This window comes from Corvus hawaiiensis, chromosome 2, assembly GCF_020740725.1.
Source record: "Corvus hawaiiensis isolate bCorHaw1 chromosome 2, bCorHaw1.pri.cur, whole genome shotgun sequence".
NCBI classification, from domain to species: domain Eukaryota; kingdom Metazoa; phylum Chordata; class Aves; order Passeriformes; family Corvidae; genus Corvus; species Corvus hawaiiensis.
This window is the reverse complement of record NC_063214.1, coordinates 82,450,897-82,468,685: the sequence shown is the minus strand read 5'-3', so window position 1 is coordinate 82,468,685 and position 17,789 is coordinate 82,450,897. Positions and strand designations below refer to the sequence as shown.

The 17,789-nt window shown below is 36.9% G+C and overlaps 1 protein-coding gene across 1 annotated transcript in view; it reads right to left on the bottom strand.

Moving 5' to 3' along the window:
* The window catches only part of IPO5 (importin 5), a 42,832-nt gene that overhangs the window by 16,865 nt on the left and 8,178 nt on the right, over positions 1-17,789 (bottom strand). Inside the window, exons 3-12 of the mRNA XM_048295821.1 lie at positions 14,946-15,138; positions 14,340-14,442; positions 14,018-14,114; positions 12,905-13,009; positions 9,554-9,676; positions 9,347-9,467; positions 5,841-5,928; positions 2,600-2,706; positions 213-337; positions 34-123 (exon numbers count right to left, since the gene is read on the bottom strand). Coding sequence (XP_048151778.1) covers positions 34-123; positions 213-337; positions 2,600-2,706; positions 5,841-5,928; positions 9,347-9,467; positions 9,554-9,676; positions 12,905-13,009; positions 14,018-14,114; positions 14,340-14,442; positions 14,946-15,138 — 1,152 coding nt within the window. The remainder of the gene's footprint in view (positions 1-33; positions 124-212; positions 338-2,599; positions 2,707-5,840; positions 5,929-9,346; positions 9,468-9,553; positions 9,677-12,904; positions 13,010-14,017; positions 14,115-14,339; positions 14,443-14,945; positions 15,139-17,789) is intronic.

The window sequence follows — 17,789 nt, the reverse complement described above, 5'->3', positions numbered from 1 at the left end:
CACTTTTTTTTCCCCTACTACTCTACTACTTGCCTTCTCATGGAATTTCTTTTGAAACCCAGGTGCAAAGTCAGTTGCCATTTGTCCAATAGCGTTACAAGCAGCATATCTTACTCTCGGATGCTGAAAAAATATTTCCCTTAAATAGTTAACAAACAGTTGTGAGAGCAGAAATGAAAATATTTTGAAATAATTACTAGAACTATACTCACAGGATCCTGAAGGAATAGCAAAACAAAATTAACTATTTCATTTAAAATTCCTTCCATCTGTTGGTGGCAACCTTCTCCGATGGCAGAGAGTGCCATCAAGCCAGCATGCCTGTATTTCCAGTCAGCTACAGAAGAGTAAAAATGAAGTGTTACTCATTTTGGAAACTCCAAAGAACCACAAAGACAAATCACCTTTTCTTTTCAGGGGCTGGGGGACACAGGAGGAGGTAGAGTGAAGAACAGGAGATGGAAGGGAAGTTAATGCATCTACTTGATTTGTTAAATACTTTTCCATTTTCCTCATACATACTTCCAGAGATGCACAAAAAATTGAGTGTCTAATCCAGACCAAATCCACACCTAGAAAAAAGAATTCTTAACTGCTGATACAAGTACGTACATAGTACTAGTACCTGGAAACTGCATTTTAATTAAATGAGCTGACCAGGCAAACATCAGGACAGTATTTTTATTTCCCTCTCCCCCATCTTTCTTCTGTTTAGTATCATCGGAAGAGCCCATATCTTCCTCAAGAAAAAGGTCTAATGACTCAAACAATATCTAAATTTAAAACAAATAAATGATTGGTACTAAACTTTTAAGCAGTCTTCTCAAGGTTTTAAGAACAGTAACATTCCACTTATAGATGTAAACTTTCCCCACCTGCAAGTCCTACTAGCCTATTCTCAGGATAGTGGGTATTGTTGAAATGAATCTTTCATGCCCCTCTCTTTTGCAGAAGAGAAAACCAAAGGAATAAACAGGTTTACCAAACAACCTGTGGGAAAGGCATGTTACAGAACTTATCTCCAAAACAGCGTAATATTTCATTATTGCTAGTAACATACTACATTCCCGGAATGAAGAACAACACAATTCAGAGCAGTGGAATCCTGACACTCAATCTTCTGTCTGACCAGGATGAGATGAAGTATCGTCTTGACAGAAGGTACAACAGAAAAGCAGCAGTTTATTTTGTGTCATTTCAGTTCATTAGATGCTCCTAGTTAAGCCTACACCTCACGACTCTCACTGCATTACTGTTACCATGTATTCCAAACTTGAAATTAATGAATCTTCAAAATGAAACACAATCATCTTTGGACTGTCTGGACACCCAGTCAAAACGCAAAAGTCTTAAATTATTATTTCAATAAATATTTGTGAGAAAGAAGGGATAAGAGAAGAAGTTTGACTTCCGGGAATACTGTCAATACTTTAATCTAAATGTCTTCACCTTTCCTCTCAACTCCCTACCAGTGAGAGCCTCCAATCCAAACAACATCTTTTTCATTTCCCTTCTCCAAAGAGTATTAATGGTTATGGAAAGCTCTGACCCAGAAGAAAGCAAGCATCAGGCACGAGTTGCATGACCTCCCCTTCACAGGAGTCAGGTCTTTCAGTGATTAGGCTCCACACTTCTCTGAATGCACTACGGAACTAGCTAGTTGCCAGCCTAGAAGCTACCAACACAGCATCAGGTTAGCCCATTTCCTTAATAAAACTTTATAAAAAAAACTTTAATTCCAAACAGATTTTGTAAGTGTTCACACACAGCAAGTGCTACCCTCTCTGTTCCATACCCAAAATGCTAACAAGCCTTTTCTGGACTGGGTTTTAAACCAGGAGAGTAGAAATAGTATCCAGAACTTCTGCCATTATCTTCTACTCCAAAGGCTCAAATCATAGGTCAAGTAAAAGCGCATGAAAGCAATGCACAGCATTTTTTTCAATAATTGGCTGAGCAGGCATTACAGGTATTTTAAGAGGAAAAGAAGCATACAAAGCAACTGATAAGAAAGAATATATGGGAACACCTCATGAAACAAGTATTAAAATCAGCATACCAGAAGACAGCCAGCCTACCAATGACCCCTGTCCATGAAATTCCAGGGGGAAAAATCCAACAAATTTCCCTCTATGAACTGTAATGTATTAAAATTTCACTTAAATGCAGCACTTCTGAAGAAGCAAAACCACTGAGCTACAGAAAAACAAGCAGCACTTTAGACAAACTTAAGGTACTTTGAGGGTCTGTTTAGGGATTTAGAGAGAATATTTTTAAATGAAAACCCGCCGAGTTTTCCCTTATTTTTATGTAATTCCCAGACTGTTTCAAAAAAATGTAGTTTTTTTATGACATCTCTGCTCAGCTGTCCATGTTCCAGAAAAAATGTTGTAATACACTGTGTAAGTTTAATAAATCACAATCTAAGAGAAGGTATAAACTTTCAAGTTCACAGCATTTACAGTTTTTGCTGCTGACATCAAAAGTGGAAATGTATCATAACATATCAAGTAGCTAAACATGAAGACTTAAGAGGTACTGAAGTTCCTGGAAAGGACACAATTGTTAAAAAATAAGAAAAGAAAATGCAGTTACTTACGATTCTGAAGCATTTGCATAATATGTTCTTTAATCATAGGCAAAACAAGTTTCCCTCCAAGGCCACATGCCATCCTGTCCAGTGCACTCTCACCAGCCACTGCATTGCTAAATATCAGTTACACAAATATCAGTGGTTTGATATGTACAATGCAACAAGTAGTCCAACAGAGTGCCCTTTCCTGCAGTTCTAATCTTCAAACTTTTGCCATCTGAAAACATGAGCCTCTTCAAGTAAATAAACCATACCCAAACCTAAAAACACACACACCAGTCACAAAATAGTTATTTACTATACACTGAAACATTTGTTTTCTGCAGGCCACTGATTAAGTCTACTACCAAAGAAACTTGAGCCTTACTAGCACTAGGACCAAAGGTACAGACTGAATTTCACAGCAGATACACACACCTAGAAAGCTGAAACTAAATTTGCAATGAATGAAACAATAATACTGGCCATCACCTTTTTGTCACGAGAACATAAACCAGTTCAGACTTGCTATGATTCAGGTGAACCAGCAGAATTCAAACTCTGGCACACAAGAGACCTTTCTTGTATGGTTGTACTCAGTAGCACGGTCTTCTGTCAATGACTCAGGCAGAAAACACCCGGTTCAGGTGTGGAATTTGTGACTCTTGGCCAGTTACAGAACTCAGAATAGCCAAACGTTATCTGTGCAAAGTGATTTGTTCCACCCAATGGAATTATTCCCTACAGAAAAGCAAGAAAGTTTCCAGGATACAGATAACTACTGTTACAGTCTGGGTACAGCTGGCAGTGTAATAACTCAAGGTTATTACAGTCCATCCTAGACACCCATGATGATGAAAAAGCTGAGTAATTGTTCAAAAAGGGAACAATCTCCCTCTTCTTTAAAATTTCAGTCAGCTGGGTCAGAAACAGGTCTTCAAATTACTATGCTTGAGTCCCCAAATCTCATCACAAACCATAAATAATCTAGAAATTCACATGTTGTGGACAAAGGTGATTGTGAAAAGATATTGACAGTATTGTATTAGTTCCTCAGATTAGTCATGTTCAAATAAACAGACACATCACCAGCAGGACAATGGAGTATATAGCACTAAACTGGAGCAAACTCACTAAAGTTAATAGCAGCTTTCATCTGAAACTCCATTCCCTGAGCTCTTTCTTCCCACCATTAATTCACACATTCAGTTTCAAGAAATAAAGACAGTTTATCTCAGAAAAATGACCACACATCTCCCTGTAATGTTTGCAAGGCTTTTGCCAAGAAAAGAGGAAGTCGGATTAACCTTTTCCTCCTTTAGAATTGCACTCCTTTATGAAGTTGGAGCAACAAAAAACTGGAAATGCTAAAGTATTCCCTGCTGCTTTTGTGTAGGCTGACTCATATCCCCCTTAATCAGATCCGAACACACCCTAATTAGGGTGCAGCCTGATGATCATTGTCCTGTTCCTGGGACTGCACAACAATTTCAGTCTTCTTATGAAGCTACAAAGACTCAAGCACCAGGAGACGTTAGCATGCACATCAGCCACTGAGCTGTCCACAAAGGTGAGCTTCAACAATGGGAAGCACATAGAAGCACTAGGAGTGACCCTGGTGAAAGAAAAACTGCCCTCATACACAGGATCAGCAGAGACCAGCTCATGCCCAGTAATTTGTGTCTAAGCCTCAAGCTCTCCTATTACTCCAAGGGCCAAAGGAGCTATATTTCTTCTTCAGACTAAGGTTGTAGAGCATAACTTGTTTTCTGATCTGTGCTCACTCTACTTGTGACTTCTAACAAAGAAAAGGAAAATTGTCATTACAAAATCCTTAGGCAGCTTAGCTTAGTATTTAGAAGGACAGAGTTACTCTGCTGACAATAAAGAGAAAATGGCATGCCTTAAGTGGATGATTCAGCATACTTAGTAAGCTGCCTAAAGCAAGCCATCTGAATAAATTTCCACACCCTGAAAGGCCTGATAAGGATTTGAACTTTAATATTCTATTTCCCCTTGAAATTTTACTGACTGAAAAGATTCAAATACTTAACAAACCTGAATGTACTGGTGGTGTCTGACACCTGTATAGCAAAATTTCAACACCGAGGAAACAGATTAAAAGGGTATGGTCTACTATGTGAGGGAGAGAAGAAAGGACAGCTCACTTTCAATTTCATAAGCAAAGAGAACTAAAAAAATTATTTCAAATAAGGCAAAGATTAAACGGATTATTCCATAAGTTCCTATGCATCAGTTCTACAGGTGGCTTTACATGCCTGCTATCTATTAGAAGTTGCTCTACAGCTCAGGATAAACCAACATCTCTTCTATTGTCTATTTTCCTGTGAAGATCTCTAAGTGTTCTGAGATAAACTGTCTCAAAACACTAATTACATCTGAGTCCGGATAAGCCAGGTATGTCTAAGAAGTGTCTAGACTGGTAAATGAGCATCCATGTCTTTATGGAAGTGTGGAGATTGTTACCTCCTACACCTATTTCTGCTTTCTTCTACTTCACTCTAACAGTAGCTGGACAAGAGCAAATGTAACAGGATGCTGTACACAAACCACTATTCCAGTAAAAAGTCGGAGCAAGCTACAAAGCATGCAGGAATAAGCAAATCCAAATGACCGGACATCTTGAGATCTTTCTTGCCTAACACAGAACAAGATAAGCTATTGATAGCCATACCAAGGGATTTAAAATAATAGCAAAATTATAGTATTTTTGAACTAAGTGAAATCCAACAAGGAATTCTGCCATGCATGATGGTATCTTTCCAAAGTCATCTTCCTTCTAAAACAATGCATTTTCAAGGGCATAGATACAGAGAAATACCAAGAGATTGGTTGTAGATTATCAAACAGGTCAATATGCTTCAACTTGGCTTCCAGCTAATTTCAGGATTAGCCCTCAATTTAGAGGATTAGGAGGCACTGACTTCTGAAGTGAGTAATATAAATAACAGAAAAAACAAAAGCTAAAGGCTTTGGAAAGCTACAGTAGTACAAAACAGCAGAGAAGGGACATGCATTAGACATATTGTCTAATTACAGTAAATACGAAAACTGAAATAATTTACTTCCTTGCTGAACATTACCTAAGTAACCTACATATAAACTGCTCATGACTGAAGAAACAAAATTACAATAGTTATTTGAATAAAGAAAAAGTAATGCACCACAGGCATTTGCATTCTGCACTTTAAATATGCCTTTAGCCACAGCCTTGATAATATATTGAAACAACTGGTTTCATAATTACCTGTCAAAATCATCATCTGCAAGCTCATCTGCATTTGCCCAATCTTCATCTTCTTCCAAGTCAACCATCATTGCTAACATCTGAGGAACTGAAAAAAAGTTTTAAACTCAGTCTTATCTCTTAAAATATTCTCAAATAACAAGCATGAATTTTAAGTTTTCTCCTTTCAAAAATTTTTGAAGAAAAATATAGCTCTTCTTCCCGTAGCAGATGGCCAAGTCTGTCTAACTGCATCAGCCAATAATTCAGAATTGATTGCCAGAAAAGTATTTCCAGAACATTCAAATTGAGAGTACAAAAATCTTGTGTGTAACTTATCAAGACACAAATTTTTTTTGTAAATCATGACAATTACAAAAAGCAAATTCCTTAGTAAAGTCTATGTTTTTGAAAGAGTTAAAAACAGTATTATATGCCTTAAGAACTCTGATATACTTCCTTAATTTTTCTGAAACTTTGACATCATCCTTTTAACATTTACTAATGAAAGAGACTATCAATTATGAAAGAATACTACAGAACTCTTAGTTTTATTAACGTAATATATTTTGCTAGCTATATGTACAGTGGTCACTTACCATAAAGCTTTTCTCTTACAGTGAGGCCTTGGTCTAGAATTTGAGATTTCCTTTTTTCCACCTAATGCAAATTTTGCTTTTGTATCATGAACATTATCTAGCACATTATAATCCACCAGTTTTCTACTCCTACTTCTGTAGATTGATTCTGTCCATTCTTCTCATTCTAAGTCTTTATAGAGACTATTACAAAATCTCTATCACAGCATTAAACTACTATGCAATAAACATCACCTATTTTGACGAGTTCTCACAGGAGGAAGGAGCACAGTGCTCTAATTAAGTATGCCAGTTCCTGTGCCCTTCAGAAGCACAAGGGGTGAAAAGCCCACCTTGCACTTCCAAAGCACAGTAAGGTGCTCTGAAGCACTTCTTTACTTTGTATTACACACCAATCGCTCAGAGCAGTTGTTTGAATTTAGTATCATTTATGCAACAAAGTTTCACTTTGACCTGGAAACAAAAGGTTTCAGTCAAATACTCAGCCTTCCACCTTTAACAATCTTTTTTAGGACAGCCTACCACACATCTTGAAGACAGCCATCACAGCTAACTGCCCTTTACAGCAACCTACCTCAAAAACTAGTAGGCATCCAGTAACTGTCCATGCTGTTAATGAGACTTACTGGAACTGATCAAGTATACTGCAACTGCTGAATTTCACAGTATACCCAAACTATTGTAGTCTACCACAGAGGCAACACCCTAAGCAAACTCACCACCACACAGCTGGACAGATCAGAAACTTCTGGTCAACTGATGACATTAAAAAAATATTGCTCACTGACAGCATTGTAGGGCAAGTATCAAGAAAAGATCAAATTATGGATTTATTTGCTTGGTGTGTTTCTGTATTTTCAGGCAGAGAATATTCTACATCTGCAAAAACCTCCAGAGGGCTTTTATATACTATCAAGATAACGGACACTATGATCTCTCTACCATGATGCCCACGTGTTAGAATTTTATATACACTTATTAGACATCAATAAAATGCCAAAGTATTACAGTCGAGAAGTTTGACACAGACACGCATAAGCACACACATGAGAATCATGTATTGTCACAACACCTATGGAAAATGGAAGACAAACATCATCTGACATAAATGCTATGCGGTTCCAAAAAGTCACATCAGTGTTTGTTGCTACTAACAAACAAGGTTGGGAGCAAATTCTCATCCAATGTGCTCTGGCCATAATTGTATCTAGAACCTACAATGTCTTGTTTCTTCTTGATGTTTTATGTGAGTGTGTTTGTCAGTAAGAGTAGTTTCACAAAAAGTTTTTTAAAAAATGTAGAGTGTCCATAGAAATTTCAAAATTGTCCCAAGAAGCCTTCAACATTTAATTAACTTATAAACAAGTTAAGCATAAGCCCACTAAGCCTGCTTCTTTATCAGAGCAATAAAACGCTCTGCAATCCTGTGAGCTCAAGAAGGGAAATCTTAAAGTGGATTCCTGAGCAGCTAACTGGCACACAGGACACACACTCCTAGACCAGCATTGTGCGCAGTAAAACCAGCACAAGATGATAATTTTGCCTAAGTCCCAGTTTTAGTTGGGCGTATCAAGTGATCTAGCAACTTCTCAGTTGAATGAAAACAGAAAACCTTTTAAACTAAGACACAGAGCCAAGACAAAAGCAACCCTCTTTTGCTACCTTTTTATCATTCCCTGAACACAACTGCTTTACTAGCTCTGCAAAATAAATGTTTTTCTCCTTAATGATACATTAATAAGACTAATTTCAGAATGAATTGCAAATGAAATTACAATTCATTCCCATACAGTGCTTTATCTTAATAGAAGTATTTCATTCCTAGGCAGCAACTAGCAACCCAATAATAGGAATACATTCTAAAGAAGGAAGAGGTACTTCTCTTCTGACCAAGTAAGAAGCTTGTAATGATGTGGGGTCAGCAAGTGTCAAGTGTTAATAATTCCAACAAGCTACAGGATGGAGTGAAAATAGAGTGTTCTGAAAATTTACAGATTTCAAAATATGCTCTAAAAGAACCTCTTCTTCAAAAAACTATTGTACTAGCAAACAAAACCTCTTGTCAATATTTTAAACACTTAAGCCAAGCAGATCCAGTTTACAGCATTTTCCAACAGAAGTTTTATAATTTTAGTGACGTCTATACAACCTTCCTCAGCCTGAGTGCACACAAAAAAAATTGCCTTCTATGCAAGTGTCAGAAAACAAGCAAGAATTTAGACAAACCCAAGTGTAACAGGGAGGGAAAAGCAGGCTACACTGCTGTGCCAGTGCCCTGATCTAGTCACACAAAAGGTTTAAAAGGCAGAGAAACACCAGTGCAAACAGCACTGATGCTGGGGCTGCCCAGAAGACATTTATTTTTAGCATTTCAAATAATAATGCATGATTTAAAAAGTGCTTCTTCAAAGACTTTACCATCTGCATGTTAAATAGACTAATTAGATTATTTCTATGTATTTATACCAGCATCTGATTTTTTAATTCACAGCTTTAACTCAACATTGATGCTCAACATGCATGCTGAATTCCTTCAGTCTTCGCTTGCCAGTGGCACAGAGTATCTGGCCTACATACCGAACTTCAAACATAGAACTTCAGAACTAAATGCCTTTTTTTTTGTCACAGTAAAATTTTCCAAAGCCAGCAGAAAAGCATTCAAGTAGTGTTTTCCTTGGAAACATCTAATAGTAAGAGTCCACTGTATTTTTATTCAAATTTTTGGTGCTGCATAGGCACAGCTTAATTTCTGAAGAGTCATAATAGGAAGGGGGTTACTCCATTAGGTGACATTAAATTGAGTTGTCGTAAGTTACCAGCACCAGCAAACTCTCAGTTAGATGTGGTTTTGCCACTGACCAACTGCAAAGTCAATTTAATACTGTAAAGGATAACTGTTTCAAGAAAGAAAATGAGGAAAATACTTACTGGCTTGTGCAATAATATTTGTATGCCTCCTCAGCATAGCAGCAGCAGTTTCTGACAAGGCCACAATTACTTCAAGCGCCAACTGACGCTGCATGTTACTGAGACTGGCATCTGCACACAACTACAACCCAAAAGATTAGAGTAAATGGTTATAATAGAAGTTTTGGGGTGGAAAAAGTGATTCTTGAAAAACATTCCTAGCTTTACCTTCAGAGTTAGCTGCAAAGTAGCTTCTAAATGTGGTCGTAAATACTTAGGAACAGAATCTGCAATTTCTACAAGGGATTTCAGAACAGAATCATCATTTTGGTAGCAGGAATCATTTAGAGCCTATAAAAAGGTAAGATGGAGATAAGATTAAACAAAAAAAAACAACATTATGAATACGACCAGTGTTATAGAAGGAATTTCATTAATTGTATTGTTGTTTCTCTGAACAGCTTCATTTAGCATTAGTAGATAAGTAGCCAAAGCCTTAGGCCACAAGAACTGACCAGAGTAAACTTTTTGTTAAAACTAATGCTTCTAACAATGAACTAGCTGATTCCAGCATATACAAGCAGAATGAAGAAGATAAGAATCAAGCAGACAATTCCAAAAGAATGAAGTAACTTAATCAGAAGATCAGCCCTGCAACAGTGAAAACCAGCAAGAAACCAAGAGACCACCAACCAGAAATAAATGGCTGGGGACTGGGCCATCCGGGCACATGTACAATTGAGAGGCATGAATTGGGATAGGGGTCCCTCTCTGAAGGCACCAGCTCAAGCTGTAACCTGAGAACTAACAGGATACAATTAACTGGAAGCCTTCACTCTGGCTTTAAGCAGGATCCCAGAGTCAGACCCTGCTACAGTGACCTGTGTGCATAAATCCATAACAGGATACCATGCAGCATCCAAAATGACAAGTTTTCTACAACTACGTTATGGCTCACAATGTTCAAATCTAACACTGCAGACACTCAGAAGGAATTAAGGTCACACATCAGAGGCTCCAACATGCAAAACCACCGAGTTCTGACAAGAACAACTTCAAAATCCATTTAAAAGAAAGTAACTCTGGCCAGAAGAAGGAAAATGAGCCTAACTCCTCTTTTGCCTGTTACGTAAGAAAAGTTTTGAATAGCCTATGCTTATAGGCACCAGGAATCACAAGATTAAAGAGGTTTTTTCCAGACATCCCTCCAGAGGCACCAAATTAGAGCAGACCTTTCAGTTTTCAGTCACAGGACATGGAAAAGAGAAAAAGAAATCAAGCTTTTTGCAACCATCTTTCCTAACCCACATCCATATTCTGAAAAGTAATTTAAAACTTACTTTTAACTGATCAGGGTGATATTTTAGTGCCAAAACAGAACACAGTTACTCAATGGTGTTAGAATCTAGAAGTAAACAAGGCTCCAAAGAAAAAAGTCTTTAGACACACTTCTGGGATTTTGAAAGGAATTTTCATTAGCAAGGTATTTTATGCCTTCCTAATGTTGAAACATTTTTTGAAGTGAGTAACTGAATGATTTTTAATATTTAAGTCTAGAATTCAACATTTTTGATAACGGCACTTATATAACCCACACTTTCAATATAGAAGCAGCATCTTCTAGTACCAGAAATTTTCTGGAAAAATCTGGAAAAAAAAAAAAATCTGTCACGGTTAGGGCCTTTTGGTCTAATAGCTACCACATCCTCTGATTCTCTCAAAGGATAATGTAATATTTACTGGAAGTTTCTGCAAAACTGTATTTTATACCCACTGCAGCTCTGACAATTTTTTAAAGCAAGACTGGTTTTCTGAAGAAAGCAGCTCAAAGTGAAAAGTGAGCCCTAAAAGGCAGAGGCACTTTCCTGTAGTATCAAACAACATCCAGGGAAGTCAGTAAAGTTCTATCTGCTTTTACCTCCAGTGCAGGATAAAGCTTTGGGTAAAAGTTTCAACTGTCAGTTTTAAAAAAGTTTTAGAAGTTCAACTTCCAGCATAACTATTATAGATCCTGTATTGAAAGAACTGATATGCCAAGTCAGAATTTTATTTTTAGCTTTTTTACTGCGTCAGTATTTCAACAAAATTAATTTCAACAGCAACAAAAAAAGCATCCAACTGTCTCCAAAGGTCACTCACCACTATTCTAACACATTCCTATTTATAAATTCGGATCTTCATACCCTTCTTGTGTTACCACAGCCAGAAAATCTAGTTTTTCCTGGAGTAAGTACTTCAAAAAGACAGATTTCATAACACAGCTCTGTGCTCTATATTTGCAAAATAAAGCTTGAAAAAGCAAGCTGAGTGCATGTGTTTTTATGGTGTCTAAATAGTCTAACAGTAGCACTGAAAGTTATAGCACACAGAGTGGGCTATTAGCCCAAAATTTAAAACCCACACATTATTTAAGTGCCAAACATCAAGACAAATGGCATGACCACCCCAAACCCTGCCTCGCCCACACTTACACAGTACTGTGTAGCCACGGTCCTCTCAGGGAGTTACAACTTTTAAACAAAATTGTTACTGACAAAGGCACAGACAGGGACTAACCACCAAATAAAGACCTCAATATCAAAGCACTTAACTTATACGCACTAGAATAGCCCATTTTCAAGTTCAGATGATTTGAATAAATTCCTCTCAGTTTCCATTTAAGATCAAGCAGAATTCCATCAGTTGCAGACACCAGTAGATTTGGCACAATTTTTCTTCAGCTTGCCACAAAGCAGACGCAGTTTACAGTTCACACTGTCAACAGGAACCTGCTGTTCTGACTGTAGTGAGAAGTCTGTCTTTAATGTAAATTTAGCCTAATTTAAAATCATCAGAAGTTCACATCCTCTGTTATCATAGGTACTCAGTTGCTTCCACTGTTTCTCGACATAGAAAGGGAAGTGTACTGTGAAATTGTTATCCTTCAGAGCTCAAACCATTCCTGTCTCTGGTTTGGTTTATAATAGGCTTCTCTGCAAAATTCTTACACTAGAATTTCAACTTCTGCTGAAATTCATCCATCCAAGAGATCTAATCCAGCCTCAGAAATTATATGAAGCTTAAAATGGCATTTTATTTGCAATTTCCTAATTAATCAAACAATAAAGATCATTTCTACAGACTCTCTTTCTCAGTCTGAGAATCTATGTTGAGAATAATTCTGTTTTCCTCTAAATTGAAGAGATACAGGATATCACAGGTCCATGAATTCCCCAATTACAGATTACGTCAAATCTCAGGGTAGCCTGTATTTAAACTGTATTTCAATACCACGGTTAATTTAAAAGCTGTATGATTTTGACCTATATACCTTACAAAGAATTTTAACTCATTTGTCTCTGTAACACTGCGTAAGTTAATCAGCACTGAGCTATTTTCCTTAAAACCCTATCAATTATCCTCTGTTTGCAAAATTCCTTATTAGTCTCCCCTTTATCTCGCTGGCGACTGTCTGGCTAACAGGCTCAGTTAATTCAGGTCTCAGCAAAAATTCACGAATTTGCAGACCAATAATTTACATTTGGTACAGTCAATACAGACAGTAACGACACATTAAGTGTTACTTGTTTGGTTGCTTACCTGCAAGATTCCAGGTAGCAAGTCTGCAAAATGTTTAAGAAGGGGAGCATTGAGCTCATTAGCAAGCACAAAGGCAGCTGCAGCTCTAGCAGACAAAGTCTTGATCTAGAAGACACGATTGGAGAAAGAAATGTGAGGAACTAGTACTAAAACATGCTTTTGTTAGTTTTCAACATGGGATTTTACATTTTACTTCAAATTATGGTAAAGTGATAATGAAGACCGTCAGCATCTATGCTGTCTACAATACAAAAAGTTTATCATATTATGAGCTGGCAAGTATTCCCTAGTTTTTGTTTTGGTGGTTTTCATTTATGGAAAGAAAACAGGAAAAAAACCCTATTGTTTTCAACTTCCATCAAAACTTCAAATCTGCATGCAAGTGTCAGTCTCATTTTTCAAGAAGAGTGATCTAAGTGTTTAAGACATGCTTCTTTAAAGGCATGACTTGTGGTACTTTAGAAAATGTTATTCAGTTGACTTTCAAAGGTCAGAAAAAATAATCCACGGGGGAGCAGCAAACTGAACCCATATACCACAGCAGGGTTTCCTATCCTTGCCCAGCATTTTCCACAACAAGAGAAATATTTTCAAAGTACAATTCTCTGCACAAATCAATTAATTTGAAGCCTTCCAAAAATGAAAGGCTGGCTTACACACCCTTAGAGCAAAACATGCATGAACAGTTCAAGAAGCTGTCGTATATTCAGAATTTTGAGACATACCATGTACAGATACTGTATGTAGAGACACTACAGACTTATAAACACAAAGGCCAGAAAAGAGAATTTAACAAGGAGTTTCTGACTCCTCAATGCTGCTGGCTAAAACCCTCTGCTTGGGGCCACTGCAACTGGGTTTCTCCTAGCATAACTAGGGAAGAATCTGGGCCTAAGCAACCCAGATATGAGCAGCCAGTCAGCTTTAGGACCATGAAAGGGTCTGAGCCTTTTGTTTTGCAGCAGGCATAGTCAAAACTCTGTATGTACATCAGTTTCAGGTAATGCAATTCTCTGGCTGAAATCTATGGTTTAACCTTCATGTTTGAGACTATTGCACTGAGTTCCTATGCTCAGAATGTATTAAAAACCCAAAAGAACATAAAGGTCTTACTGAGGGGTGCTCCTGATCTTGCATACACTGAACCAGCATTCTCTTAATGACGTCCAAATAGTGTTGCTGCTGATTCCCAAAAATTCCAGGAAAATTCCTAAGGATAAGAACAAAACATTAATAAAACTTCACACAAGGTTAAACTACTATTTCAAACTTATCCATTGTTTAAGTTACAGATTGTAACTATACATGTTAGAGTTAAGTAAGCCACAATACAACAAAATAAATGAAATAAATATGATTGATAGTTAATTAAGTTGTAACAGTTTTTCTTATATTTTCAGACATGATTTTGCTATCCTACAAAAAAGTAGCTTACCAGAAAATATGTAGAGCAGCCTCACGCAATCCCACATTTTGAGAGCTGACAGAGTCAAATAAGAATTTCAGAACTTCTGGCCACTGGTTGTTGCCATCTTCATCTACATTAAATACAACCAAGTTTTAGGATAAGCAAACTTCAGAGTGGTGAGATCTCAACTGTGCAGGAAAACCAGTCATCACTACTGAAATTAATTTAAAAGACCCTGAAGACATGCCTAAGTCACAAGGTAAAATATTGTGAAATGTTCAATCTAAAAACACTATAGAAGATGATCTCTATTTGCTGCTATATAGCAGCACTCAAAAAAAGAAACTGATGCAATGTTCTGCATAATTTATGACAACTGACACAAAACTGGGTTTATAAACCTTAATACAATTTCACCTAAACTTGAGCAATTTAAAAAGCAGAGTTTAAGAATCTTATTTTTATCTGGTTAAGGATAATGTGAACAAATATTAGGTTCTATTACAAGCCATGGAATCAGTTAGCACATCATGTGCAAACACCTCAGCCGGACTAGACAACAAGAGATACAAATACAACTACTATCAATACACAAACATGTTACCACTATATCAACTTATATAAATAAATTACCTATTAAATTCCTGGCCAATTCAGCAACTATGTCACATATTTTCTTTCTCATAGTGGACTGTACTTCTAACTGGATGAAGAGCAGCAATTCACTTTTGACTGATGTCTGATCCTCAGGTGACAGAGCTGGATAAACTTCTTCAAATGCAGATGACAACAGGCGGCGCAGAAGGACAGCTGCCATCTGCCGAGCCTGTTGAAGAAGTATGTGTGTTGAAGTGTTTGATACGATAATCACGCTCCTACAAGGGAACACTGACATCATGCTTCCAAATGACACTTCCATTGTGTACACTTCTTTGGTGAATGGAATACTTCTCAAGCAATAGATGACAATTATCGTAACAAAAAAAAACCATACTAAAGAAACATAAGCTAACAACCATGTTTCTGACAATTACAGCTTTTCAAATAAATAACCGTAGTACTGAGGTATTTAGGATTTTTCTACAGCTGAACCTCAGACATATTTTGTGGCAAGTTAAGGACTCAGCTGTATTATTGAAACATCTTTAAAGCATGCATTCTTTCTATTTTAAATGGTCTAATGAGGTCATTATAATCCAGACAGGTTTTTTTGGATTAAAAAGTGACTTATTGGGACAACTTTGTCAGATAATTAACCTGTAAACCCTCCTTCACTTTCTCAAACAACTAAATTTAAAGCTAGATTCAGGAACTTACAGTTAGAATTTGGCAAATAAAACTCTTCTCTGAACAATAAAAAAGCCACATATGCAAAAAAAACCCCAAATCAAAATCAAAACAAAGCTTTCAGAGTTTTGCAGCCCTAGGACGAAACTTTTTTCTTCAAACTTGAACGTAAGCATAGGAACCTCAATACCACATATTGAAATCTTGTTTCCTGTATTCATACACCTATTCTACAACAGTATCATTTACATATCTGTATTATTTACAATTGTACATGAACTAGAAGCAAAAAACGTTGCTTAATAATTCAAAATTAATAGAGCAACACATACACTAAAGGCAAAAAGAACACGAAGCACTGTGAATAACTTAATAGAATGTTCACCAACTAGTATTTCTTTAAGGACACACAGTAACTAAAAATCACCACTGAAACTTGTGAAGTTTAACAAATGTAACAAAACCTTATGTGTGGTAAATTCTCACAAAAAATAATCCAAACTCAATTTTTTTTGTAAGGTATTCTTATTTAATGTGCACTTGAATGACAAACAGTTTCATTTATAAGCCTTTGAAATTCAAAAACATTCAATGAGCAGCAAAAGTAATCAATTCCAATTTCTCAATTATATTATTACAGCATAACCTATAGATGTGAAACACAAACTGCTGCAAAGTGTCAACTTCTAACATATCCTGTAAATATCAGGTATTGCTAGAACATCACCCAAGATACTATTCTTATGTTCTACAGTCTCCAGACTCACTGTGTCTTTTTCTAATCTACCCAGCTCTCTTCTGTACAGCTAAAGAGTAGCACACACAAAGTGTCTCAGTACCAGCAGAAGGAAAGGTGTAGAACTGGACGCAACTCTTGATCATTCCTTATCTCCTCCTCACCATCTCCAGCATGGACTAAGGCCACCACATATGTAGGATTAGCTCTTCCCTAGTAGATCTAAGGAAGGCAGCAGCTGAACAGTCACAGTGCCCACCTGTGCTGTAGTTCCATCAGAAGCCAAGATTCTCTACCAATAGGCTGTCACACCAGGAACATGAGTTTGGAAGGACATTCTTTCCTCACTGCCTGTGGGAATCTCACTAACAGTGTGTCCAAAAACTTAATGGTATGGCAATATAATGGTATCTTTCCTTCTCCCATCCCTTGGAGCACCAACATTGGGAAAGATTAAATTTTTCCTCATTAGTATGGTAAACTTACATAGAAATGCCTTGAGTGGGGAGCAAGTTTACTGGGACTAAACGCAGCACAAACTCTGGTGTTATGTCTTCCCTTACTCAAGGCATTGCGCTTCAGTACATATTTCCTGACATCAGATAATGACTGAACTCGCATTGTATTATATTCTTTCATGAAGTAATAATAGGTGGACAGACAGGGAATAGAGGTTGAGACTACATGCTTTACAAAAACAAGAATTTCCAACTCTGAAGAATTTAAAATAAACAGACTGATTGCAAAGTAAAAACACAAGTAGCAAGGCATACAAAAAGACACAAGATCAGCACATGAATTATCTCCTGGTTATAGTTACTAGCTTGGTAAAAAAACAATCCCTGAAATCCCTAAAGCAAAGTCAAGTGTTTGAAGCAGTGACAAATGAGCATCTGACTTCTAATAATAAAAAATTGGCATATTTTCCTCAACAGATATTCAGTTACATATGAAAACTATCATTGTCAATTTAATTATGACAAACATGGCTGAATTAATGGCACCTCCTGGGCTGTTTCTTCTACTCTAAGAAAGAATATATGTATTTTTCACACACCCCAAAGGTTCTTTTATGCTTAAGTATTTCAAGATATTTACTCAAACAAGCATTTTAAAATCCTGCAATTTAGTGGCAATAGCTTTTAATGAGGAGAGGAACAATATAAAGCATACATCCCAAAGAAGAAATTCCAGCTACCAATGAAGCATAAAAAGAGCACATTTTTCCCAGCATTGGGTCTTCTGCATGTCTAAATTACTGAGAGGCTCACATGCAACTGAGGTGTCAAAGTTATTAATATAAAAAGTAGTCATAATACTCAAATTTCAACATATTGCTTCTTATTAGTAGAATTTGCAGGGTGTTAAAAATGTTTTAGTAGTTTAGGGATGATGGAACCAAGGCACAAGAAGAAAACGAATTTGCTAAACAGGGCAGCAGCAGAATTATGAAC